Here is a 27,017-nt window from a genome sequence, read left to right as displayed (position 1 = left end):
ATCAGCTCTGTAGAGTGCAAAACAAAAGTCATAGTTCTTTTTGTTCTGCCATGGTGTAGAAATTGAAAATAAAAAGGGACTACAAAGTCTATGGTAAATGTTCCATTATGGAGAGATAGGCCCCTACCATTTCCACATAAAGTGTATCCCTCCAGGCCAAATCTCAGTCATGCCGTGGCTATAAATCTGGCCTTGATTTTGTGAGCATATGTATGTATCTAGACACATGTTGACTTGCTGGCCAGTAGGCAGAGATGCTCTATTCATGCATCAATGCATTTGCAAATCTACCAATTACCCAGCCCCTGATTCAGAAATACATACATTCAAACCCAAACCTATGTGTCAATGTAACAAAATAACAGTTTTATGGCATTTCCAACTGTCTTTCATATGTAGATCTCACTGTAGTTATTTTACCTTAAAGAAATTCCCTCTGTGTGTGCATATGTAATCACACACACACATACACACACACACACACCCTTCTTAGGAAGACCTTAAGAAAAATAAAGAAATATTTAGTCATATGACTAAAAAGCAGTGTTTCTCCAGAGTTGGGGAATAGGAAGAGACCTTGGGGGCTATCATAAGGTAAATTCACTGTATTAGAGGATTTTTGTTTGTTTTTTGGCAAAGTTATTAAGTAAAATTCTTAATCATCTTTCTAGCTTGGTCAGTATTGTCTGTTGATTCAACAATTGCTTGTTATTTGTCAACAGTATCAGTCATTTAGGGGATGACAGCAGGGCAAACCTCAGGCATTTGTAGAATTATTTATAGAAAACTAACCAGACTTGTTCAAAAATGTGTAGTCTTGTAGGAATACTAAAATAAGTAAAGTGCAGTCCTTCCCCTCAAAGGCCTTGCTTTTAAGGTGGAAGGCTTTAAAAATAGCAAACCAGAAACACTGGCCTCAAATTAAGGTCTACATTTAAGACAAGAAAAGGTTAAAGAAAACATAAAGATGCAACGCCTGGATGGTGGTGCTCATTAAGTGGTGTGTTCCAGTATCAGAATGTAATTGGCTGGCTCAGCACACTGTAGTGTTTTTTCCATTTCTCCCCTTCTTTTCCTTCTCACACATGCGGCAAGCTATTTCGCTCAGCTGTGAAATATGTACCATTGCAAGGCAATGTATAATCAAGTGCTGGAATGAGTGGGGCAGGCAAATGCTGTTGGAGATCAGAGGACAAATAATTCAGCTTGGCTGGTGCAAGGCATTGTAGAGGAGGCAGGGCTTGAATGGGGCCTTGAAACAAATTCTATTGCATGCAGAGGCAGGACAGAAGGACAGTTTAGGCAACAGTAATGCTGTGAGCAAAAGACAAGAGCCAGAATGAGTCGGGCTTATTTTAGGGAGAGCCTGACACTGTCTCCTGTCAATCTGGATGGGAGATGAAACAGGCAAGGAAGACTGGGAGCTAGCTGGTACGGCCTGAAGGAAAGGCCATGGCCCATAGGCCAGAGATCTGGGCTCTGCCACCCGCTAGCTATGTGTCCTTAGCAAGTCACGCAACCTTCGAAGCTTCAATGACCTCAAATGTGAAATGGTGATTTCAGACTGAAAACTCTCAAAGGCAGCTTCCTATTTGAAAGTCCCAGGATTCTTTTATGGTTGTCCTTGATGAACTAGAATAAAGACTTTTTGGGGGGCACCTGGGTGGCACAGTTGGTTGAGCTTCCAACTCTTGGTTTCAGCTCAGGTTGTGATCTCAGGGTCATGGGATCAAGCCCCATGTTGGGTTCTGTGCTCAGCACTGAGTCTGCTTAAGACTTTCTCCCTCTCCCCCTGCTCTCTCTCTCTCTAAAATAAGTAAATAAATCTTAAAAAAAAAAAGGACTTTAGAATTTATCCCAACATTGCAGAGCCTTTAAGGTTGTTCTGAAGGGAATCATGTAACAAAAGGGGAAATTTATCACATAATTAAAGGGGCATTTATTAGTATAAAATTCAGCAAGGGATGATTGCCTTGGGAAAGGCAGTTAGACATTCTGGAGGAAGGAAACCAGCTCAGAGGCTACGCCGATAGTTCAGATGGGAGCAGGGTATTTGAAATAGGAATCAAAAGAAGGGGAAAGGCAAGAGTTATTATTCATTCATTCTTTATTGGTAATAAAAAACTGTACTAGGTTCTGGGGATCCAGTGACAAGTAAGACAGAAAAGGTCTCTATTCTTTATTCTTAGTGTTCTAACAAAAGGAAAAATCAGCAGAATTTCACAGTTGACCAATAGGGTATTTGTGCCTTGAAGAGAGTAATGTTTACTCCAAGGCCAAACATCCAGCTACAGAATATTGGTTTAAAAAATATAGTATTTTTTTCTAATTGTATTTTGATAAAATGGAATACTATGCAGCTATAAAGAATTGTGAAACATATTTATTAATATGAAAGAGTATCAATGATACGCTGTCGAGGGAAAAACAACACAAATATAGAATATGAAATAGAAAGCTCTCTGTCACCTTGTATAAAGAGTAGGATTATTGGTGATTTATTTAATTACTCTTTATTCAGTGATTATTTATGGATTATTTATCATACTATGTATGAAGCAATGTTTTGGGCTTTTGGGATAAATAATACAGACATGGTCCCTGATTAATTTTTTGTCTTTTCTAAGAGATCAGGATATGTTCAGGGTGGTATGGCCATAGACGCCTGTGGTTAATTTTTTGTCTTTTCTAACTTTTTTGCAATGAACTGCTTATACTACCTCTTGTTGAGAACTAGTTTCTAAATGAGGTTTAAAAAATTCCCCAGTGGCTATGCAAGCGAAGTGGAGGTTGCACAGTTACGCATGACACTGTCCTGGCCAATGTTTCCTCCAGGTGTTTACCCAAGAGGGAGGTGGTTCTGGGACACCAGCCTCCTGCTTAGGGTAGATCAGGGCACTGCCTGCTGGCTGGCAACCAGAGTGGTCAGAACTCCCAGACACAGTCTGGCTCCAAGGCAAACAGAGTCCTGCTGATGAGACTTGCCACTGTGCTGGCTTTTTATAGTCCTTCTGAGGGCTGGTCATTCCAGCCTGGTGTCGATTTACATTTGCTGTATGTTACTTGACACTCCTTTATTCCCGTTGAAGTTGCCTCTCCCGGAAATCTCTGTCATTCCATAAACACTGGCAACTGCCCCGCAGTGCAGCTGACCTCCCACAGTTTGAAAAACAAAATGTATTCTGGCTACATTTAAAGGAAGTTTTGGGGTGAGTCCGTGGGTGAGGATTTGGCTGTAAGATCTTTGTGGGCAGAGCACCTAAACGAGGATCTGGAGCTAGTTACTTAGGTTCCAGGGCCCATAGACAAAAGTCTTTGTGTTATTTCTCCCTCCTTCCGAACAGCTCTTCTCCCATGGTTAGTCCTAACTGTGTCTTTCTGCTAGAATGCACTAATCACTGCCTCCTCTTTTTAAAAGGCAAATTCTTTGTGTATATGCCAAAGAACAAACAAGCCAGCAGAAAACCACCAAATTATTATTTTTTGAAAAAGTATTTCCTGTTCCTTATAATAAATTGTAATAGATAAATAAACATATGGGTACATATATGAAGAAAAAATTATCGGCAAACCTATTCCCCAGAGATGTTCTGGTGTACTTTTTGTGCACTTATTTTGCTTTCTACTCACATAGTTGTTTTCAGCCTTTGTTCTATCACTTATATAGCCTATTTATAGATCTGAAGCTATGTCCGTACCAATATTTTCCATTAAATAGGTCTATTCTTTCTATAGCAAATGAATGCTATTATAACTAGGTGCTTAACTGCTTTTTCCAATTGTCAAGATGGCCTCAAGTCCCTGAACATATAATGACAGAATGTCCATTTCAAAGAAGCATCCATTTATTTTTTTCATGTCGGCTCTGGCTGAGGGAAACCACTAGAGTCAAGCTAGCCAATCAAGTCCTCACTCTTTGTTGCTCTGTGATGAACTGCCAGGGTCATTTTGATGCTGAAGACTCCTCAGGGTCGCTGATGGTCTTGACCTATGCACCAACCTGAGGGAGAAAGGAGGAAAAGAGGTCCCTCTGGACCATATCATCCTACACATACCTTCAACCCTCTGCTTGGAGTGTGAGAACCTTCCTGACAATTGTATGAGCAGTCCTGGAACACAGATCCTCTGTGTAGTGTAAGTGGACAAGCAAAAAGGGTAAAGTTTAATTAGAGTCCACTTTTCACTAGTTCCAGAGCTAAATTTCCTTAGGAATTTCCTTGTCAGTGTTCCCTCTCCGATTTGAATTCAGCCCTTTCCAGCCTGGGTGTCTCTGCACCAGGCTCTCTCAATTGCTTTTGCCTGCCATGCTCAAAGTCTGATTTATTTTCATTTAATGTCATGATGCAATTCTCAAGAAGCAAGATCTTCCTAGTTTGGGTGTTCCAGGTCTTAGTTCACTCTACTTACAAAAATCATCTACTGTTACTCTCATGTATTAACTATTGATAATTCCTTTATGTCTCTCATTTCCCACAGCAGGTCTTTTTCTTCAGCCATCCACTTATGGCCATGCATTTTTCTCCTCCTTCCATAGTGCTTAACTGAATGCTTAAGTGCAGCAACTATCTAATTCTAAGTGTCTTGTTCATCTTTCTCCCTCCTGCTTTTTTTTGTTTACCTTTAATAGTATGCCTTATTATTTGTAAGCCACCCTCAATTTCTCCTTTTTTTAGAAAGTAGATAAAGTCTAAATCATAAAGAAACAATATAAATTATGTTATCCTTGTAAATCTCTCTTGTAGTCTTTTCTTATTCATATTTTCTATATCACCAGCTCATTTGCCCCTTTGTTTTGTTTCCTTAATTTTATTATTCATTATTAACTTAACTTGTACACATCTGATTTTTCACTAGACATTCATAAGATGGTTTCTGCCTACAGTTTAATTGGGGTAGAGGAGCATAAAACTTAGGATACTATAGGCAGGAGATTATTAATCATGGATTAAATGTTGAAAGGAATGACCTGAGGTTCAGTTGATATTTGTGCTTGCTCTGAGCTCATTTATTGTCCTGCTTTTCCATTTGTGTGCTTTCTGAAACCCTGCTCATTGTTAGGTATGAATAGAATTCTGTGTGTGTAATCAGAAAGTTCTTCCTCACTAAGTTTATAGTCAATCCAAGTAAGCAATGAAGTTAAAAATGATTTTATAGGTAAAATTAATCTGGATGTTTGGAAAGTGCATTGAAATCAAATTTATTTCTTAGCTGGTTGCTGATTTCCAGTGTAAAGTCCTTTGAGGAGGCTGAGTTGGTGTTATAGGACTGTGTGAATGGATCCTTCGTCCTCCATTTTGATGTGTCATTGGGACATTAATAATGGATGGTTGCTGCACTTGGTGGTCAGATATGTTATTTTGATCCATTTTTATTTCCCAAAGGGGCCTCTGGAAAAGGGCAATGAGAGTAGATTTAAAACCACATTATTGGAATTCAATAACTTTTGTCTTGCTTTGTATGTCTGGTGCTTGCTGAAGAGGGGTTCTAATATGGAGAGTCAGTCAAGCATGGAGCAGGCGAAATACCAAAATGGATTTTTTAAACTAAGATATAAGCTGAATTTTGTGTTTTAATTTGGGCTGTGATGCTCAGCATTAAATTTCCCATAAACGTGTTAGATGTGTATACATTTTGCTCTTTTTGATTCTGTGGATGAAGGGATGAGCATAGGAACAAAACAAATCCACCAAGACAAATTATTTGGGTTGATGGAGGTAAACATTTATATAAATCAATTAGCAAGAATTATTTATTTCAATAATTCCTAGCATTTGTGAAGGACTGAACTTTTACTTATTTACATAAAGTATGCCCCCAAGGGAGCACTGAATTCCCTTTAAATGTCTTCACTTCTCTGGTAATTACTCATAGGCTGGAGTAGCTTGAAAGTGGAAGATTCTGAGTCCTAGGGAATGGGGGTCACTCCTGGAGATAAACAAGATCTTACTTTATCAATTGGTAGAATTTGTCTTCAGAAACATCCCCTGCTTGTGGGTTTATATGAAAATGTAGAAGAGGGTTTATGGTCTATCCAGCCATACTCTGGGACAAATCAATCAAATTAAGAGGAAGAGATGATGAGTAATTTATGTTCCCACTCATTTCATGTTGAATGTCTTTCCCTCACCCATGTTTTTATTTCAAGTCTGCTAAGCTTAAAAAAAGTAATCAAGCAAAAATAGAGTTAAAAGTCTTAATAACAGTGATTAATGTTAGTACCTAAGAGAATGATGGGTATGGATGAAGTGAAGGTTTCTCTACACAAAAAGGATACTGGGAGTCTGAGGATCCTGTTCCTTTGACATTGATCTTCTTCAGTCACCTTGATATTGTACTTCATATTACTTTGCATAGTTTGCCTGTACTCCTTGAATGTTGTTTTGCTACGGACACTGTTGTTGTTTCACTTCTACTTTTTTTCTTTTATACAAAAGAAATGAATCTATAGTAGAGAAAATTTAAAACATACAGGCAAACAGTACATTAAGAATCATTTGTAATGCTGCCACCTACAGAAAATACTATCAACAGCTTTGACATCTTTTTTAGTTCTTTCTCTCTGAGTGTACATAGCTATCATTTCTTATAGAACTCTTTTATAACTTATTTTTCTCAGTTAACAATGTGTCTTGAACATCCGATGCTAAGAAATATATTGTGCAATGTCATTTTTGGCATCTGTGTACTTTTTCATTCTATGAAACATCACATCGTGTTAAACTAATTGCCTTTTTTTTTAAAATTCAAGTATAATGAACGTACAATGTTATATTAGTTTCAGGTGTACAGTACAGTGATTCAAAAACCGATCTCCTTTCTTTTGATTTTTTTTTTGGTTGGTAGAATTTTTCATCATTATCAACAACTCTGTGATAACATTTCAATAGGTAAATCCATTCTTGCCTTAGGAGAGATTCCTAGGAATGAAATTACTGGGTCAATGGGAGGCAATGGGAGCTATCCAGGAGGTTAATTGATGACTTGCATTACCATCTGCCCTACATGAAAGGATAGCATTGGTGCTTTAGAATTTGGATTTATTTTACCTCATTTGCAGGATCTTACTCATGGCCCCTAAAATTAGTTCTTCACAGGACTCTGATCCTATAAGGTTTCGTTTCCTATTCTAGACTCTCAAATGTGAGATCTAAAAACTTGTGTCTATAATGTTAGCTCCCAATAGTCATGTTGTGGGAGTTTAAATACAAATCAACGGCCAAGGTAGCTGCTGTGGATATTTATATGGGGGAGGAAGACATAGAAACGCATCCTTAGAAGCTGTGCCATGGTCTTAGTGATCTAAATATATAAAGAGTGCATCTAAGAAAGAGGTTGACCAGCTCAAGGTCACATCATGAGTCAGCAATGAAATCCCAAATAGGGCTTTCATTGCCTTCACCTTTTAATCCCAGTATAAAGAGTACTTATGAATAGGTGAAGAGAAAGCATTTATAAATGAACCTATAAGATCACTTATAACTTGAAATGCTTAATGATTTCAAGAGAGTTAATAGAAAATTCCCACCTCAGGTAATCAAATCTAGGTTGCTAAAAGGTATTGATAGATTTTTTAGAAAATGAAATATTAAATGACTGAAATGAAGAGAGAGTAATGGTGGTTTAGACAGATGGAAATGAGCCTCAAGGGAGTGTGTGTGTGTGTGTGTGTGTGTGTGTGTGTGGTGTTTGCCAGAGGCAGGGTTGGGGTGGGAGGGACACAGGATGGGGAAGAGTAATAGCCTGAGCCTACTATGGTGACTAAGGACAACACAACCAAAGGGGTCCTCAGGACATTAACCCTGGAGTGAAGGTGGAGGTCTTGGCCCTCATTATGAACAAACCATAGATCTTTCCTCCTCTGCCTGGTATGTGGATCTGCACTGTTATTTCAGAACCTGTGGCAGGGTCACTGGTAAGAGCTGTAGAGATACCTCCCACTGTCCGCAGGAGTGGGACTCAGGTATCCTGATTCCCAATCTAGTGCTCATTCTGCTACTCTTAGGAAATAGCAGTCATTTTACCAGAATTTTCAGAGATACACAGAAGTTTCTGGGTAACTAAAGCTCAGACTCTGCATTGTGGGAGGGGTACACAAAATAAAAGAGAAAGAAAACAAAAGAAAATCTTGGAGCTTGAAAGTAGAGTTCATCCATCCAGCACTGTCTTTATAGATAAGGAAGCTGAGACTCAGTGATCTACTGGGACACAGGAAGTCAGGACACACCAGGACCAAGAACTCAGACTTTCTGACACTCAGCTTGCTACAAAATGATCTAGATACATCTTGTGATTCATTTATTCTTTCTCATGATCATCTTCAAGCTTCTATTTCATGGTTTGTGAATTCAATATCACTAATATCAGCATGTATTAAGAATCTATTTGCATGTGGTGCTGTACTCTAGAAAGCAAATAGACAAATGAAGCTCTTGACACATAGGAATTTCCTAAGGAAGACAGATCTTATAGAAATAGACAGAAATGACATATAGACCACTGAACAAACAAAGCAAATCCATAAATTGTACAACTTTGGCCATGTGAGATGGTAAGTAAAAAGAGCCTCACAGCCCATTGCTTAAAGAGAAGACCTATTATCACTGGATAGCTTTAAACTAATAATGAGTAAGAATCACCCTATGCCCTGTAGTTGTTATACTGGAAAGAAAAAAAGAGTACATAACCTGGCATGCTTAGTACTAGAGTGCATGTAATGGTGCAGTTTCTTTGGTGTGTTGTTGATTACTTCCTTCACTGATTTTTGTCTTATGCGTATTCTCTGATGGTCTGCAGAGACTGGATAGACTAGAAGGGTCTGCCAAGGCAAGAAGGCTCTCAAGGAATGCCTTCTAAAACCAAAACATTTTTCCTTCCCCAGAGAACCAGTGGTCGTGTGGTTATTAGTCATATTTTTATTGGGGCTTTTTTTCCCCTTTAGAAGACCTTGAAGATCATAAAGGAACTTAGAAAACCCTCAGACGTTTCATCTATATAATGTGAACTGTGGTGAATGTGAGACTAGGGTATATTTTCCCTTCTCTCAAAGAATAGTTAAAGACAAACCAAAGGTAACCCTGCTCTCTTCTACAGTAACAAATACCTTTGGACAGGTATCTTCATAAATGCCTGACCTAGTCATTTGTTTCAGGGCCAGTATTAATAGTAGTATTAGGATAGTATTAGTATTATTATCCTGAAACTATCCTATGTGTGATATGAGATAAAACAAATGAGTAATTATGGGGTCTTCTAATTCTATCCCCACTGGTTCTTGAGAACCAGGATTCTTGGTGTGGAAGAAAGGAGAAACTGATGTAGTATAGAAGATATTAGATAAAACCACTGTAGTCATGAATTTGAATTGGAAATACCATTATGATCTCACAAGTTGTTTTATTTTTAAATATTAATATTTTCTGTCTCTGTTAATTAAAAAAACCTACAATGACTAATCCAGTAGTAATGAGCATCCTTATTACCCAGATGGTAGTCTGAAAAAAAAACTCTTCCCACTAAAGGAAACCAAGGCTTTTTAGAAGAATGCCTAATTTTAAGTCTGGAAATATACAGGATGAGTGAGGAAGCTCTCAAAAACAACTAGAATAATCAACTTGAAGTCAAATTGAAGGGGATCCCACCGGCTAATGATGGACAGTCTGAGGTTCAATAAGATTAAGCATTATAATGAATCAAAACTCATCACATATGTCTAAGTCAATGAGTATTTGATATTAAGTAAACCAAATGGTTGCTTACCTTCTGATTTGACAGAAGAGCAATTCGTTATCTTGAAAACTGGGTTAAGAATCAAGCATTTATCTTGACTTTCCTTTGTGAATCGTATCACTGTAAATAAATAGTTGATAAAGGGAAGCATCTTCTAATAAAGTTATTCCAGCTATTAAATGAAAACAAAATGATATAATATCATCATTCTGCAATCTCCAATGCATTAATAGACTTAGGCACAGAGCACCAACTACCAGAACAGTGGATATCATCAACTATCAAAAAAGAACAAAACCAAAGGTAAAAGCTTCTTGCTGAAAGAACACAATAGTACTTAAAGAAATTGAACCTGAAACTAATAAGACCTCAAGATTCAACTGCCAGTTTGTAGGAAGTAAAGAGGACAGAGGAACCAACATGGTGACTGCAATCAACAAATCCCAATTATGGGAAACTCTGCAGATATAATGCCCCAGGATCTTCAACAGATAAATTATATGAAAAAGGAATATAGATGGAATCTGTAGATCTAAAAAGACTTAAAGGTCATAGCAAATGAAAAACTGGGCAAAAGGAAGTTGTAGTATCCAAGAGTGCATACTTGGGTAATAAAACCAGAAAGAGATGCAAGAAAGTGATTGCTATGCAAGTCAGGATAGTGGTTACTTTTGCAGGGAAAGAGGGTTTTATGATGGGAAGGGGGGGCATATGGCTGGAAAATTTTTGATCCAGATATTTGTTACAAGGATGTTTGTCTTATAATAATTTAGTAAGCTATATATTTTTGTGTGATTTCCCATATCTGTTTCATTCTATAATATAAGTGTAAAAAAAACAGGGGGAAAAAAGCATGTTAAGTCCACAAACCTAACTCTGTCCTCAAGATTAGCACAGTGTGGTCAGCAGTGGGTAAATAAAGTTGTGGAAAATCATATCCCGGGGCAAAAAGAATATAAGTTCTGCCGTAGATACATCTGGATAATGTCAGAAGTGGGCTACCTTTCAAGGTGCTGGGAGGTTTATTTTTTTATAGTTCTGCACAGAGTCAGCCTAGCCAGATGATCCATATGTGGCTCAGTGTTTTTCAGTGTGTGGTGCCGAGAACACTGGCATCATGGCCACTATGTGCTTAAGAAAGTGAAGATCTCTTGGTCCCATCTCTCTTCAAAGGAGCAGCCCCAGAATCTACACGATTAACAAGCACACTACACTGTAAGAACCACCACTGACTTTTCAGTCCATTTCTACCTGAAATCACTTCTTTTTTTTTTTAATTAAGATTATTTATTTATTTATTTATTTGACAGAGAGAGACACAGCAAGAGGGGGAACACAAGCAGGGGGAATGGGAGAGGGAGAAGCAGGCTTCCTGCAGAACAGGGAGCCTGATGCAGCGCTCCATCCCAGGACCATGGGATCAGCTGACCTGAAGACAGATGTTTAACGACTGAGCCACCCAGGCACCCCTACCTGAAATTACTTCTATAAAGATGTGGGAAGTATAGATCTTCTAAGCAATTTCCAAATGGGCAGTTTAGAGTCAATACCATAGCTGTGATTTTTGTTAGTGAATGCACTTAGATGTTGAACCTTTATCTAGCTGAGCCATGTAGAGCACTGTGTGTGAGTGTGTCTAAGCAAATAGCCCAGTTAGAAAACAGTTTTCTCTGAGGTGCCTGGGTGGCTCAGTCACTTAAGTGACCGACTCTTGATTTCAGCTCAAGTCATAATCTCAGGGTCATGTTCCCAGAGTCATGAAATCAAGTCCCGCGTTGGGCTCTGCACTCAGCAGGGAATCTGCTTGAGATTCTTTCCCTCTGCCCCTACCCCGCTTGCACTCTCTCTCTCTCTCTCAAATAAATAAATCTTTACAAACAAAAAACCCATTTTCTCTAATGTGCAATAGCAATTGTCAATTTTTTTCTCATCGTTTTCACTCAGAATTTTTTCCCTCTCATATAAGAGAGAGCCTGGGATTAGGAATTTAATGTGATATTTCAATCAATGAATCCTCTGAAGTTTTTAAGCAACAGTTCTAACAACAACAACAAGAAAATTCAAATCATGAGAAGAAGAACAGTCTAGATTTGGATATGGGTAGGTATGGCCAGACAGAACTTTCTGCTGGTCCTTTCTCACTCGAAGGCAAAGTAGACTTTGAGAGTGTGAAAGTGGAAGTGTGAAGGCTTCCAAGTCTGTATTTAGCATCTTCATCCTCTCCTTTCTATAACCCTCTCTTCTTTCCCAAACCTACATGATTTTTCAGCAGCTCTACTAATCAGAACAATTGGCATCCAATGTCAGCTGCTTTCTTTTGCCAAATGAGTGCCAATTGGTGTGGATGCACTTAAGGAAGGAACCTAGACTAGTACTTGCTTTATAGAGATTTCAATTTGATTTGTGAAAAACAGTATTTTATTTAATTGAGTCTAATTCTACAAACATCCTTTGAACACTGACCAAATGTGTGGCAGTATCCTAGCAGTGTGGCATTATAGATACAGAGACAATTAAGGCAAGTTTCCTGCATCCACACAGGTGGATGAGTCTGGTCAGGGAAATGGATGAGTTATAGCTAATGATAACAGCAAAATCATTTGCACATAAATAATCTCATTTCAGTCCTCACACTTTCCAGATTTTAGCAATTAAAACGATAACCACTATTTGTAACCATAGAGTTCTTAAAACTTTGGAGAGAGGTATGTACTGTGATGATCAAAGAAAGTCTCAGCATCCCTCCTAACCTCCCATTACGGTCATTTTCAATATGACAAAGAAGCAATTAGGACCATTAGGACAGTATATTTTCTCAAGGAAGGAAAAAAATGAGGGAGCAGTGTAATCTGGGGGAAATAAAATGCCTTGTCATAGGAACATCTGTGTGTCTTTTGGAGAAAGTACAGTTTTGAACATCAACTGAAGATGACTCTGCAGTAGGAAGTTTTTACATAAAGTTGCAAGTTTTAGTTCAAATGGCTCACTTGTGAGGTTTTTTAACTAAGTAACTGTGATGTTCCCTTGATCTGTATTTTAAAATATAAAGTCCATGTATTAGGTAAGAATTTCTTCTCAGCTTTTTCTAGTGAACACACACACATATGGTGAGCATATGGGTAAAGGATACTTTAATCATTTATTTCTAAAATTCCTAGTAAACAAAATGAACAGTCATGATGATATGGTGTTTTATATTAAGACTTTAAATATGTACAGAAAATTTAGTTCTCTTCTTACCGACTTTAGATCATGACAACTTTTCGTAAATGTTATTTATATTTTTCTAAATATAATGGTGTGCCCTGGTTAAGCTAAGGGTTTGAGATTTTTGAAACTGTGATAGGGAAACAATGGAAGTAAAGGAGGCCTGACTGTCCTTTAAAAAGCAGGCTTTAATTCATAGTTTCTTAGAAAAACCATTTGAATGTGTCCTGCAGTTACACAAATATAAGTCAGGAATGTTTTGAGAGAAACATTAAAATTATTTTTAGGAGAAGAAAAAAAGAAACATTATTTGGGGTTTTAGATGAATGGAGAAATGCCTGCCAGTTACTGGGTTTTTGTTTTTGTTTTTGTTTTTTCCCATGGAGAAGCAACTTGTAGGTATCGGGGGGATTTTCTGTGTTTTCTCATTTGGGGATTGCATATGGGGAAGCAAGAAACAGAGAGAAGGGGAAGGACTGTATTTATGGGACTTCATGAAACTGAGGTGCCAAGTATTGCTTTAGTACCCAGGCGAGGAAGTTGCAGGAAGAGTGGGCTTCCCTCCAAATACGCACAGCCTGGAGATTGGCAGTTTGGGCCACTTTGGAAGGATGTTGATCCATGGATACTTGTCATTTCACAAGAAAACCTTCCAGATGTTTTGAGAATGGTTGAGAATGGGCATGGGCAAGGTGGCCTTATGATGAGACAGCAAATAGATCCTCTCCCAGGGACAAGTTGCAGGAACTGAAGCATTAGAGCACTCACAGGAAGGGTGCCCTCATCCCTATCACATGCTGGTGAAAACTGAACATACTGGTTAAATACATAAAAGCACTGTATCTGTGGAGAAAAAATAAGTTACAACTGGAAAATATACAACAATCCTACAAAAAAAAAAAAAAAGAAAAAAAGAAAAGAAAAGTCACCTCTCTCACATAAACACAACTAAATTAAAAGAAAAATGCCCAACCAGCTAGAGTTTATTTGTAAACAGTCTCAGGTCAGTCAGTGTTTGTATGAGCAGCCTCAGTAACCATAGAAGATTCCTGTTTCAAAGATAGGCGGCAGCAGCTGCAGTTTTGAGGCCACAGTGTATCAGAAAGGTTGAGCGAAGTGGGCAGTTGGCAACATAATGTTTTTGGTGCATTTTATGCTGTGAGTGATTGTGAAGCCGCAGAGGCTACTGTGCTGGATGTGAATTAAGCAAAATGGACAAGATATACTTTCCCACATGAACACAGTAATGTCTAAGGAAAAAATCTTATGCAACTTTGAAGATATGTTAACCACTGCCCTTTGCTTTAATTCACTTTGAGATGGACTCAAAATTACCCTCATTTTCTTTTATACTTGCCAGAAAATAATGTGGAAGTTGTCGCATCAGGGATAATGGTAGTAGTGCCATGACCTTATGACTATGCTCTTGTTAATTTCCAAGAATCTGAGGGGAATATGTGACCCAAAACTAATTTTTTAAAAGATTTTATTTATTTGACACACAGAGAGAGAGAGAGAGACAGCGAGAGAGGGAACACAAGCAGGGGGAGAGGGAGAGGGAGAAGCAGGCTTCCCGCTGAGCAGGGAGCCTGATGCGGGGCTTAATCCCAGGACCCTGAGATCATGACCAGAGCGGAAGGCAGACGCTTAACAACTGAGCCACCCAGGCGCCCCCCAAAACTAATTTTTATATGCATTTTACCAAAAGACTATAAACTGGTTTTCTTTTATCTTTAAAATTATCATCCAGAAAAATTGACTTTCTTCTTTGGTGTACAGTGCTACAAATTTTAACCCATATGTGGATTTGTCTGTCTCCACACTCAGGATACAGAACAATTCCATCACCCCAAAAAACCTCCCTTGTGCTATCAGTCTATAGTTATGCCCTCCCTACCCCAGTGCTTGTCAACTACTGATCTATTGTTCATCACTATAGTTTTCTTTTGAGAATGTCATATAAGTGGAATTATATAGCATTTAACCTTTTGAGCCTGGCTTCTTTCACTTAGCATAATGCCTTTGAGATTCGACAAATTGTGACAGGTATCGGTAGATTTTCCCCCCATTTGTTGTGTATTATGTAGATGTACTATAGTCTGTTTATCCATTTACTCACTGAAGGGCATTTAGGTTTTGGTGATTATGAGTAGCTTCTTTTCATTTGTGAATGTGCCTAAGCTTTTAATTCTCTAAGGTAAACACTCAGGAGTGGGATTGCTGGGCCCTATGGTAGTGTATCTCTAACTTCATAAGAAACTGCTAAACTGTTTTCCAGAGTGACTATACCATTTTGCATTCCACTAGCAGGGTAGGAGAGTTCCAGTTGTTCTGGAACTACTCAGCACTTGGTATTATTGCAAATTTTTTATTCTAGCCATTTTAATAGGTATATACAGGTATCTCATTGTGGTTGTAATTTGCATTTCTCTAGTGGCTAATGAGGCTGAAAGTTTTTTCATGTGCTCTTTTACCATCATTATACCCATTTAGGTAAAGTGTTTAAGTGTTTTGCCCGTTATATAATTAGATCAGTTGTTTTCTTACTGTTGAGTTTTGAAAATTCTTTATATACAGTAGTTCCTCCTTATCTGTGATCATTTGCAGTCTGGAAGCAGATGATCCTCCTTCTGATGTATCGTCAAGAGGTCAGTAGTAGCCTGACACTACATCACACTGCCTATGTCATTCACCTCACTTCATCTCATCACCTGGGTGTCTTTTCATCTCACATCATAGGAGGAAGAAGGGTGAGAGCCATACAGTAAGATATTTTGAGAAAGAGAGAGACCATATTCATATAACTTTTATTACAGCATGTTGTTTAAAATTGTTCTATTTTATTATTGTCGTTAATTTCTTACTGTGCCTAATTTATAAATTAAACTCTATCAAAGGAATGTATGTATAGGAAAAAGCATAATATATATATATATAGAGTTTGGTACTATCTGTTGTTTTAAGCATCCATTGGGGTTCTTGGAACGTATCTCCCATAGATCAGAGGGAGCTATGATATTCTGGATATAAATCCTTTATTGGATAGGTGATTTGCAAATATTTTCCTGGTAACTTATCTTTTCCCTAAAAATATCTTTAATTTCAGTTAAATTTTGATGAAATCAATTTTTTTCCCTTTATGGGTTGTATATAATAGGGCATGACTAAGGAAAATCAGTGCCAAACCCCAGGTCCATATTTAGGGAGACCACATTGACACCTGCTACTCCCTGGAATGCTCTTCTCTGCCTCATCCTCCTGGTTGTCTCCTTCAAGACCCAAACTTTACTTCCTTAGGAAAGCTTTCTTGCTCCTTTCCTGTTTGCCTCCATGGGCACAGTCATTACCTCCTCATTTGTGTACTCTCTCTGAACACTTACCTTCCCAATTATGATTTCTGGTTACATGACCCTTCCTACCTGGCAGGGGGCTCCACAATGGCAGGGTCAAGCACTGGCATTATTCAACTTTGTGTCCCCAGTGCATGGATTAGCACATAGTGGGTGCTCCACATATTCACTGAGAAAACAGAAGTGACTAATTTCTAAAGACATTATCCTTCTATCCTTAATAATTATGGGTTGTACCAGGGACAATTTGAGGATCTATAAAAAATGTTATTGCTTGAAGAACATTTAAAAACTATCCTCAACTTAAAATTAAAAGTTTATTATTCTTTGAGAAGTCTGTTGATTTAGTCAGCTAAATGCGCTTGCTGGAGAACATCTTTTCTCAGAGAAAAAGACATAAGGGAATGAATGAAATTCATGTAGAATCATGGGAGATTTTAAGTAGCTAAAGTAATTGATACCAACTGATGATATTGAAAAGTAAAACTAAATAATTCTATCTGCAAAAGTTAAGTTTTTGTTCATTGTTAGTATGTTAAAGTAAGATCCATATCAGAATTCTTGAGTGTCCAACTTATTGATAGCCACTAACTATATGAAGAGGCACTGAGGAACCAACCCTCTAGTTGGGGAGAACACTCACATACCAAAATATAAACTCTGGGAATGAAGCTACATTCTGACGATGATGATGAAATCTTCATAATTATAGGAAACAGCATTTTGTTGCCATATTTATAGGAAGTTAGATGTATTTGCTTTCATGTATTCGTAATAGAATAGGACAACAGGGCCAACTCCAGGCTTCTGAAGGACAACAGTTTGTCTTGGTATCCGTGGTTGCCCCTCTCTGGATCTGCCTTCCCCAACCTCCACACAGTCCCAGAGTCCTCTAGCTCTCTGTTTGTGGACATGGCATACAAGAGATGAGAGCTGCCTTTAAGGGCAAGAGACTGAATTTGGGGTTTTAAGAACGAGAAAAGTCTGGACTGGTGGATCTGTCCATCATCACTTTGTCCCAGTTAAGGCATACTTGGGAGTCAGGAGAGGAATCTGAAGGTCAGAAAAGAAAGGTCTGGTAGAGATAACAATGGGGAGAAGGGCTGAAATTGATAAGAATACTGACCAGAATTAGGTATGAACAGGAGAAATGGGATAATTTCAGGCTAATATTATGAAAGATGAATTTCCAGGAATAACTTGCTTTATAGAAGATATACTGGTGGACCAAGCCATCTCTCCCCTTGATGCTGGAAGGGTTCCACGCTGTCACTCATACAATCTTCAACATCCTCATCCCTTTCTTGATCTTATCTCCCTTATAGACACTCAGGTTTCTGCAGGTCTTGTTCTACAATTTGTGTGTGCATGTAATTTTGTCAAACCAGACACCTGGTAGCAGAGTAGAGGGCATAAAAATAATTAAATAAATGTATAGACTCCAGAAAGTTATTTAGTTTCAGAATTTCAGCAGATACTGCACATGCACATTGCCAAAATACTCCATAGAGGGAGGTCAGCTCTTGTGCGGACAGTGTTTCTTTCTCCTTAGGGCCCATCTGCTTCTGTAGGTACAGGGCCAATTTATATTTCACAGATATGTTAGGAGGAGGGTGTGAAAACCTTAACTGGCACTGTTGATGCTTTAGTGCCCCTGGATAGTTGCCTGGCCATCTTGACCCATGACCTGGCTCTAAGTTCCTACATTCATCATGGAGGAGCCAAATTATGTGTAAGAAGAGTGATGGCATGTAGTTTTCATGGTGCCAAGATTATATATAACATATTGTATGGGAGGGTGGGAATGGTGTGGTTGAGAAATGCCTATTTGGGTATTCAGAGCAGGTGGCATAAAAGTTACTCAAACCTTTTCCTCTCCTAGGTATATAATGTATTCTGCATCTGCAGGATCATAGGGGGACCCAGGAGATTGATACTAACAAATCCAAATTATGAAATCAAGAGTTTGAGGAAGTGGAGAACACTGCCAAGGGAGTGGTTGAAGTGATCATTGTAGAGGCTGTGCTAGGAGGGGGCTGGTATGTCAGAAAAATGGGGCTGGTGGCCCCAGTGGGGTTGAAGAGCACCTGTACTGGGAGAATGGGAGTGAAAAAGTCAGACAAAGAGAGGTTAGTGGCATAGGGGACTTTCTGATATTGTTCCACAGGTGGAGTGATGACAAGGTTCAAAGTAGAGCTATGGCAGAGTTATCCCAGGGGATTAGGTATGAAGGTCTTAAGGGTTGTGGAGTAAAGGGCATTTGAGGCTAGGGTGTTGGTTGGTTCATCAGTGTGAATATTGAAGTACCTAAGATAATGGTCTTCTGGGTATGGAGAGGAAAACTGAGCCACTGCAGTCTTCAGTGTGGAGGAGTGAAAGAGAAGACTAGTCATGAAGAAGGAAGTTGGGAAGGCTTAGCGGACAGCAGGCACCTAGTGAAAACAAAGGCTGTTAGTATGAGGGCAAAAGAAAAATGATCAGAAAGTGGTAAAGAAGCAGTGAGGCTTGCCCCTCCCTTATCAGCCTTCTGCTTCCCATCTCTCAGGTGAGGGCTAGGAGAATGAACAGCCTTCACTGGAAGGGCAGTGGGGGAAGCAGGAACCTTGGACAGAGTCAGGTTTGGGTAAGAGCCAGAGATGGATGTACTCTTCCATGAAAAAGTTAAGTAGTGTGTTTGTTTGTTTGTTTTACAATGGAATCAAAATATTAGCCAGGAAAGTACAGAGAATTTGGAAGAGATCAGCAGTGGGAGGAAGAGAGTTTCCCAAGGTAACACAGTACTACCTAGAAATGAGCATCCTAAAAGGGCAAAAGATACAGGACATTTGCTTTGGGATGGTGGTCGAGGTATCAAGAATAAGAGGTGTAGGGGACAAATAGAGTAGATGCTCCAAGCAGGCATCCATTGAGACTCAGGCAATGTGGATATTTGATGATAGCAGTAGACACCTGCTGTCATGTGCGGAAGGGCAGCAGAGACTGGCTAATCTAGCTGTGAGTGGTTCCCATGTACTGGTTAATAAGGTGATGTGATTTTTGCCCCACTTCTCTTTTGGACTGCATGTGCTCATGGGCCACATTTGTAAGAACTTTACCTAATTAGGACTCCAACATCTCTTTAAACTTTTAATCTATATCAAATTATTACCACCAATTTATGTAACTATCACCAATTAGTTCTTGGATTTTAAGAAATAATACTGGAACATTTATTGGAATTATACATTATTACTAAAAATTCAGCACAACTTTCCATCATTCTTCAAGAGATTTTTTTTAGCCTACTATTACACAGTAAATACAGATTCCATTTTAGTTTTTCTTTAGAAATAAATAATTGAATTATATAAAATTGAAAGGTTATGTTTCCAGCACAGAATGACTGGATACTCATGATAGGACTCAGACCTCAAATGTTATCCTAAAATTTTAGCCTTAACAAAAATCATAAATAAAAGCCCCGTTTAAAAAAAAATCACTGATGCATAACTAAAAATGAATCACTGAGTACTTTTAGCTGACATGTACATCCTTTTGATGCTTAATGGACTCAAATTGCTCAAGTAAATACTACCACTGATGCTACCCATTTCATGCTGGGGCCTCTGACAGCACAATGAAAGTTTGGGAAATTGTAAGGACAAGTGACATATCAAACACCAAGTCTGCCTACCTAATAGTATGTGTGGAAAAGATTGAAACTTTGATTTAATAATGTTTTTGTTTAAAATGTCCAGGTCTTAAAAACTAAACTGTATTTTTATCTTTCTTTGTCCTTGGGTTTTTTCTGGCTTTCTTTCTTTTTTTTTAAATTTATTTCATTTTTTTATTATTATGTTATGTTAATCACCATACATTACATCATTAGTTTTTGATGTAGTGTTCCATGATTCATTGTTTGCATATAACACGCAGTGCTCCACGCAGAACGTGCTCTAATACCCATCACCAGGCTAACCCATCCCCCCACCCTCCTCCCCTCTAGAACCCTCAGTTTGTTTTTCAGAGTCCATCATCTCTCATGGTTCATCTCCCCCTCCGATTTACCCCCCTTCATTCTTCCCCTCCTGCTATCTTCTTCTTTTTTTTTTTAACATATAATACATTATTTGTTTCAGAGGTACAGATCTGTGATTCAACAGTCTTGCACAATTCATAGCGCTCACCATAGTACATACCCTGCCAGTGTCTATTACCCACCCACCCCATTCCTCCTACCCACCACTCCAGCAACCCTCAGTTTGTTTCCTGAGATTAAGAAATCTTCGTATCAGTGAGGTCATATGATACATGTCTTTCTCTGATTGACTTATTTCGCTCTGGCTTGCTTTCTTAAGAGTAATTCTGTCAGACCTATAAATATAGAGAACAAATTGATGGTTTCTGGAGGGAAGTGGGGGAGGGAGGATATGTAAAATGGGGGATGGGTAGTGGGAAATACAGACTTCCAGTTATGCAGTGAATAAGTATCACAGGGATAAAAGGCATAGCATAGGGAACATAGTCAATGATATTGTAATAGCACTGTATGGTGACAGATCATACCTACACTGGTGGTGAGCATAGCATAACATTTAGGAAGTTGAATCGCTATGTCGTGCGCCTGAAACTTATGTAACATTGTGTGTCGACTATACTCAAATAGAAAGGTTTAAGAAAAGAGTGATTCTGATTACAAAGTGTGGGTTGAAATTTAGATATTTCTTTTGAATTTAAATATTAAAACCTGTTATTGTGAAAATGTGGCAATTGTCTCTTACACCAAAGGCGACCCTCTGGCTCATTGAGAATGGTTGGGAGTTCCCATGAAGCACACATTCTAGCCCATCTTTCTTCCTGCTCAGTATCTGGATGATGCATGTATCCTGAAATATTGTGCACTCAGAGGGGCTCACCACTAGCCCAGAAAATAGCTGTTGGCTCCCTTGCCAGGATCCCAAACAAACAGTAAATAAAGAGGATAGAGTGGATTTGTGAGATGACCTCTCACCTTGGCTAAACTTTCAAAGTGAAATAATTAAATCGGAAAGAATAGTAGCACCTTTCTGTTTTACAAAAAGATCGACTTAGCTGCGTGCACTGAAGGGCCAGTGCCCAAGAATACGGCCTGCCACTATGTATCTGATCTAAAACAAAGGCAAGTCAGTCATCCAACATGTGGTTTACCTGATTGGGGGCCCTGACAATTGGTGTCAAGTGAAGGAGTGACTCACCCCCCAACCCCTGTCCCTAGAATAAGGCTAAATAGTCTTCATATATTTTGCTTTTCTTTACTGCAGGACATTTGTGAAGATATTTCAGATCATGTGGAGCAAATCCATGCGCTCCTCGAAACGGAGTTCTCCCTGAAGCTGCTGTCCTACTCCGTCAATGTGATTGTAGACATCCATGCCGTACAGCTCCTCTGGCACCAGCTCCGAGTCTCCGTGCTTGTTCTGCGGGAGCGGATTCTGCAGGGTCTGCAGGACGCCAATGGCAACTACACCAGGCAGACGGACATTCTGCAAGCTTTCTCCGAAGAGACAAAGGAGGTGGGTATTTGAAGCCAAGTAATGCACTATCAAGTGTGACCATTGGAGAATGTTTTCAGTTCAGAGATGTGGGATAGGAATTCTTTGTAGGTAAAAAAATCAGGTCCTGAGCTGGGCTTTGAATCTAGGTATAGTGACTGGAGGCTAGGGCCCTTCTAATGTGAATAAAACTTTAGACCAGAGTTAATTCACACCTGATAGTTTGCACAGATACCACCCATCGTGGTTGGTGCTAACCTGGCTTCTTGTTCCCCATTCAATTATTTGATAAATATTTATTGAGCACTTACTATGGCTAGGCACTAGGTGCTAAAAATATAATAGTGATCAAAATGTGGTCTAGTACATTTGCCTTCAAGGAGTCTAGTACCCAATAAAGACAAAAGGACAGACATTAAGGGCAGCTTGTGATAAGTCCACATGATGCCACCGGAGGACAGAGAAGGGGCACCTAACTCAGACAGGAAAGCTTTTCTAGAAGAAGTGAGTCCAATCTGTGACCTGAAGGAGAAGCAGGATTAGACTAACAGAGGTTCTAGACAGAAGGGACGGCTTCATCAAAGATCCAGAAATAAGAGAATAACAAGCTCAGAGAGCTATAGACAACACTGGAGCAAAAAGTTCAAGGCACCAGGATTTGAACTAATAGGGAAGCAGAGGTCAGATTATGAAGATGAAAAGTCACATTAGAAGATTTGGACTTCAGGGACAACAGGAGAGTTTATTAGGGGAATTGACATGATTAAATTCATGCTTTGAAAAAATTATTCTGGATGCAATGAGTCAAATGAGCTTCAGGATTTTACACAACCAATGTATTTGGATTTTTTGTACTCATATTAAGAGTAGTTTAAAGAGTTTGTTGTTGTCACTTTTGATGCATGGCTGAAGAATGAATACTGTGGGGGCACCTGGGTGTCTTAGTCGATTAAGCATCAGACTCTTGATTTCAGCTCAGGTCATGATCTTGGGGTTGTGAGACTGAGCCTTGTGTCGGGCTCCACACTCAGCATGGAGTCTGCTTGTCCCTCTTCCTCTCACTCTGCACCTCTTTCCCACTCCTGCTTGCACTCTCTCTCTCAAATAAATAAATAAATAAAATCTTAAAAGAAAAAAGAATGAACACAGTGAATTTGAATCCATATGAACTCTCCTAATCCCACATAAAATTGACATTATAGGAGCAAAGCATTGTGCTAATTAAGCAAGAGCTGTGTGTGTGTGTGTGTGTGTGTGTGTGTGTGTGTGTGTGTGTAGATAGCTAGATAGATATGGTATATAGAATCATAGAGTGTGTGTGTATATATAGTCCCTTGGCTCTTGATATCCACATTCATGCCCTACCCTTGGTTTTGTGGAAAATATATATTGTAGAAGTTTATAAAATATATATTGTAGAAGTTTACAATATATATTTTGGAAGTTTATTTATATAAATAAATAAGATTAAAAGGCCTTACAATGAGTGTTGCATAATTCAGTATTAATTAATGTTTCAGTGGCTCCAACATTTTCAGCAACACGAAATAAATCTGTGCCTATTCTCATAAATGATTTATACTTGTTAATTATTGTTTTCATAATAATGATGCTCTTGCTTCAGCAAATTCCCCATAGGCCCTGGAAGTTTATGAGAATCAAAAGCTACTGGGCTCACTTCTAGCTTTATGTTCTTTGTTTTCATTTGGCTTTTCCTGTTACTGTGGCAGTGAGGGAGGTGATACAGACTTTGGTAGAGTCCTTTTTTTAATCATAGAATGAATACGTAGGTGTGTGTATGTTAGTGCCCAGATGCCATTCCTGCCAGATGGGATCCTTAGAGGGGCCCTGACTGGGGCTCTTGTGGTCCTGGGAGACTACAAAGAATCCCAAACTGTCCAACTCTATCCTAAATGTGGTATTCCTGAGGTGTACACCGATGAGGTAGAGATGAGAACTGGGAAAGATAGATCTAAATTCTGAAGAGCTCCTTCTTTAGATATCTACCTGCCATCCCCAATCTATACATATTTTTGTTGTTGTTAGTGTTCCTCCTTATGTGTCCTGCTGGCTCTGTCCAACATCCAGTATTGATCAGTCATCAGATCTGACCACTTTCTACTCCTAGAGGGGGGCATAAGAAATCACTGGAGAAAACCAGTTCATTTTACATATTTATTCATTAAATAACCATTTGCTGATCACCAACTCTTTGTTGTAGAGCAGGAGATATAGCAATATGCTAGGGTTTATTGTTATCATTGTTGTTGTTTTGTGGAATACGTTCATCATGCACTCATTTGAACTTGTGTTATTCAAGATATGGTAGCCCAGGTAACGATGAAAAGCCATTGAGGCTAACTGTCATTGGCCACTGCTCTATGTTTCGAGTTTATATTAAGTAGTGTCCATGATGGTTCTTACAATGTGAGCTCAACAGTTATTTACAGATTGGATTGGAAACAATTTTGTGCATTTTCATATTTGAAATTGTTTAGTTCTGTCATAAATATGTAAGAATATGTTGAATGAAGGGTAAAAGAACAGTGGATTCTTAGCCATCTGCTTTGTGGATATTTTTCTATGAATTAAAACAGTTGTTTCCATTACCATCCTTCCTAAAGCTATGGAAACCTTATCCTATTTGTGCCCCTAGTGTGACTCCATGAGAACATTTCAAAGACTGCTTGGTTGTATTTGTTTTTGCCAGTAAGCACATGGGATTGTGGAAAACAGGAAGGGAATTAGGATAAAATTCTAAGCTTTATCAGAATACATTAAGCTATTAAAAATTTATAGAATGAAGAGGGAAATGGCGTAAAACAGGCTGATAAACTGAAATCGTAGATGTCCTTCCAGTGAAAGTGAATTCATTTTCTCTTTTTGTAAGTTAGTTGAGTTCCTGAGCACATTAAAGAATGAGTTGGAAAGTTGAAAAAAGGGCAAGTTCTCTCTCTCTCTTTGCAAAAACAAAATGCATGTTTAGTTCTTTTATTTAAATATGACGCAGACCATATTTTGTAAGCAAATTAGGAAATGTTTTGCTAAAGCAAAACCAACCAACTAAACAAATAAAAAAATAGGGCAAAGCTCAACATTGTGTAAAAAATGTGTTGTACTGAAATTTTTCATATTTCAGATACTTTGATAAACACTTTATATTTATTGTTTCATTTAGTAAGGAGCGTAAGAGATATTAAAAATAGTTCCATTTTATAGATGGAAAAACTGAATCTGAGAGAGGTTAAGTGACTACCTAAGGACATAAATCTAGGAATAATTAAATAGAACAAACAAACCCAGCTCTTAATCGAGCTCTATTATAATAATAGTAGTTCTTTCCGCCTCTCCTCTGCCCCTCCCTTCCTTCCTGCTTTCCTTTCTATCTCCCCTAAATATTTACTGATTTCCTACTATATATATTAGACACTAGGCATTCAAAGATGAATAATAATACATCTTAGGAATCACCTTCATATTTTTGTTAGATCCTCAAAACAGTTCTGGGAGATAGGCAGGGAAGGTGCTGGTATTCTTATTTCACAGATGATATTGGTAATAGGACTGAGGTTGAGAGAGGTAAAATCACACAGGTAGTGATAACTATTAATAATATGAACACAATAGCAAACAGTGATTAAAAACTTACCATATGCCAGATGGTATGGTAAGTAAGCACTTTGCCCACATGATACTTACCCTCTCTGTGGGAATGCATTTGTCTTTCTAGAGCACGTACCCGAAGCACTTTGTGTGTTCTTCTACTAGCCCTTGTCATAGGTCCATTTATATCATGACAGAGTACATGCTAGATTCGAACTGCATGAGTCTTGGTACCAGATTAGAATCATCTCTATCTCCCATAGCACCTTGTTTGTATCACTGTAAATTAAAATCTCATGAGTTGAATTGAATTAAATAATGCAGATAATCAGTGCTTTAGGGATAGAAGAGGGAGATACAATTTCAGGTTGGTGGACTAGGATTTATCTTGGAAATTATACATTTGACTTATAATTTTCGCCTGTAGAAAATGGAGATTCTTAAAAATAATGACTATAGTATAAATAAAACATATCAAAATATTTTTGTGTATTTTCCCCTTGCCTATCAGAAAGTAAACTTTGCTTTGCTTTCCATTTTCCTATCATTACTTGCTCCTCTCAGTCTATTGCTGCTCTCCAGAACATATTCAGAACCATAGAATCCCAAGATGGTAGGCCTAAAAGGAATCTGATCAAGAATCTAGTTCATGTGGTCTGAAGACTCGGGGGGGGGGTGGCATTCTGGTAAGAGGTCTGTGAATGTATATGTTAGTGGTTGAAATGTAACAAACACCATGTAGTGAGATTAGGGGAGGAAGGGGTGGGGGGGCATACAAAATTTTTTACTGTACCCATGATTAAAACAGTAAAATTCTATTTCCAACTCTCTTCTCAGTAAGAACACTAAGTCAGTGTACAAAACTGACCTTGAAGTAACAGTGAACACCAATAGAACTTTGGGGGCATTTTAATAGGGAGATCTTCAAGTCTCTGAATTATGAATATTATCTCATATTCGTTGGTAGCAAAATGTAGTGTTAAAAAAAGAAAGATCTAAGAAGACATTTGGAACTAGAGCTTCAGTTAACTTAATTATGGGTGAGGAACAAAGCAAAACTTTTGTTTCAAATTGGGGGGGGGAAGAGTTTCCTTGATGTCTCAGAGAAAATTGAAGCCAACAATAAAGTGAATAAATTACCATCTCCATAAAACGTAAGCTTCATCTGAGAAACTGCTTCATAACATATTAAATTGAGGTACATTTGAGTTGAGACATTGCTAGGCAGCCATGACACAGCTAATGGCACTACACAATTAAATGTGATATTTCTGAAGTTAAAAAGGACTGTAAAAACAATGTGCACTCTTCCTCACCTCTCTACCCACCTGAGACTATTACTTACATGCATTAGAAAACTGTCTGGGACAGTGGTCCAGAACAAAGCCACGGGGCTAAAAATATTAGTATTACCAAGCAATATTTTAAGAAATGAAACTCATTATTCATCTCCTCTGAGATACTTCAGGGAACTTTCTTTTTTAAAAATTGCATGGTGAAATCTAGAAAAAGTACTTTTGAAGAATGTTCTTAATAACAAACTGTTAAAAACAATGCATGGGTAGATGCTTATCATTTGGTCTTTAGGATATGAAATGGATATGCTGTGTGCTCTTCTTTG

The 27,017-nt window shown here is 38.4% G+C and overlaps 1 protein-coding gene across 5 annotated transcripts in view; it reads left to right on the top strand.

Annotated features, from left to right (window-relative positions):
• The window catches only part of AKAP6 (A-kinase anchoring protein 6), a 503,914-nt gene that overhangs the window by 181,602 nt on the left and 295,295 nt on the right, over positions 1–27,017 (top strand). For all 5 annotated transcript variants that reach the window (XM_027570975.2, XM_027570977.2, XM_027570978.2 and 2 more), the window contains one exon: positions 21,563–21,814. In XM_027570975.2, the coding sequence (XP_027426776.1) occupies positions 21,563–21,814 (252 nt within the window). The remainder of the gene's footprint in view (positions 1–21,562; positions 21,815–27,017) is intronic.

This window comes from Zalophus californianus, chromosome 6, assembly GCF_009762305.2.
Source record: "Zalophus californianus isolate mZalCal1 chromosome 6, mZalCal1.pri.v2, whole genome shotgun sequence".
Classification (NCBI taxonomy): Eukaryota; Metazoa; Chordata; class Mammalia; order Carnivora; family Otariidae; genus Zalophus; species Zalophus californianus.
Note: the sequence above shows the minus strand (reverse complement) of the source record. Positions and strands in the feature narration are given on the sequence as shown.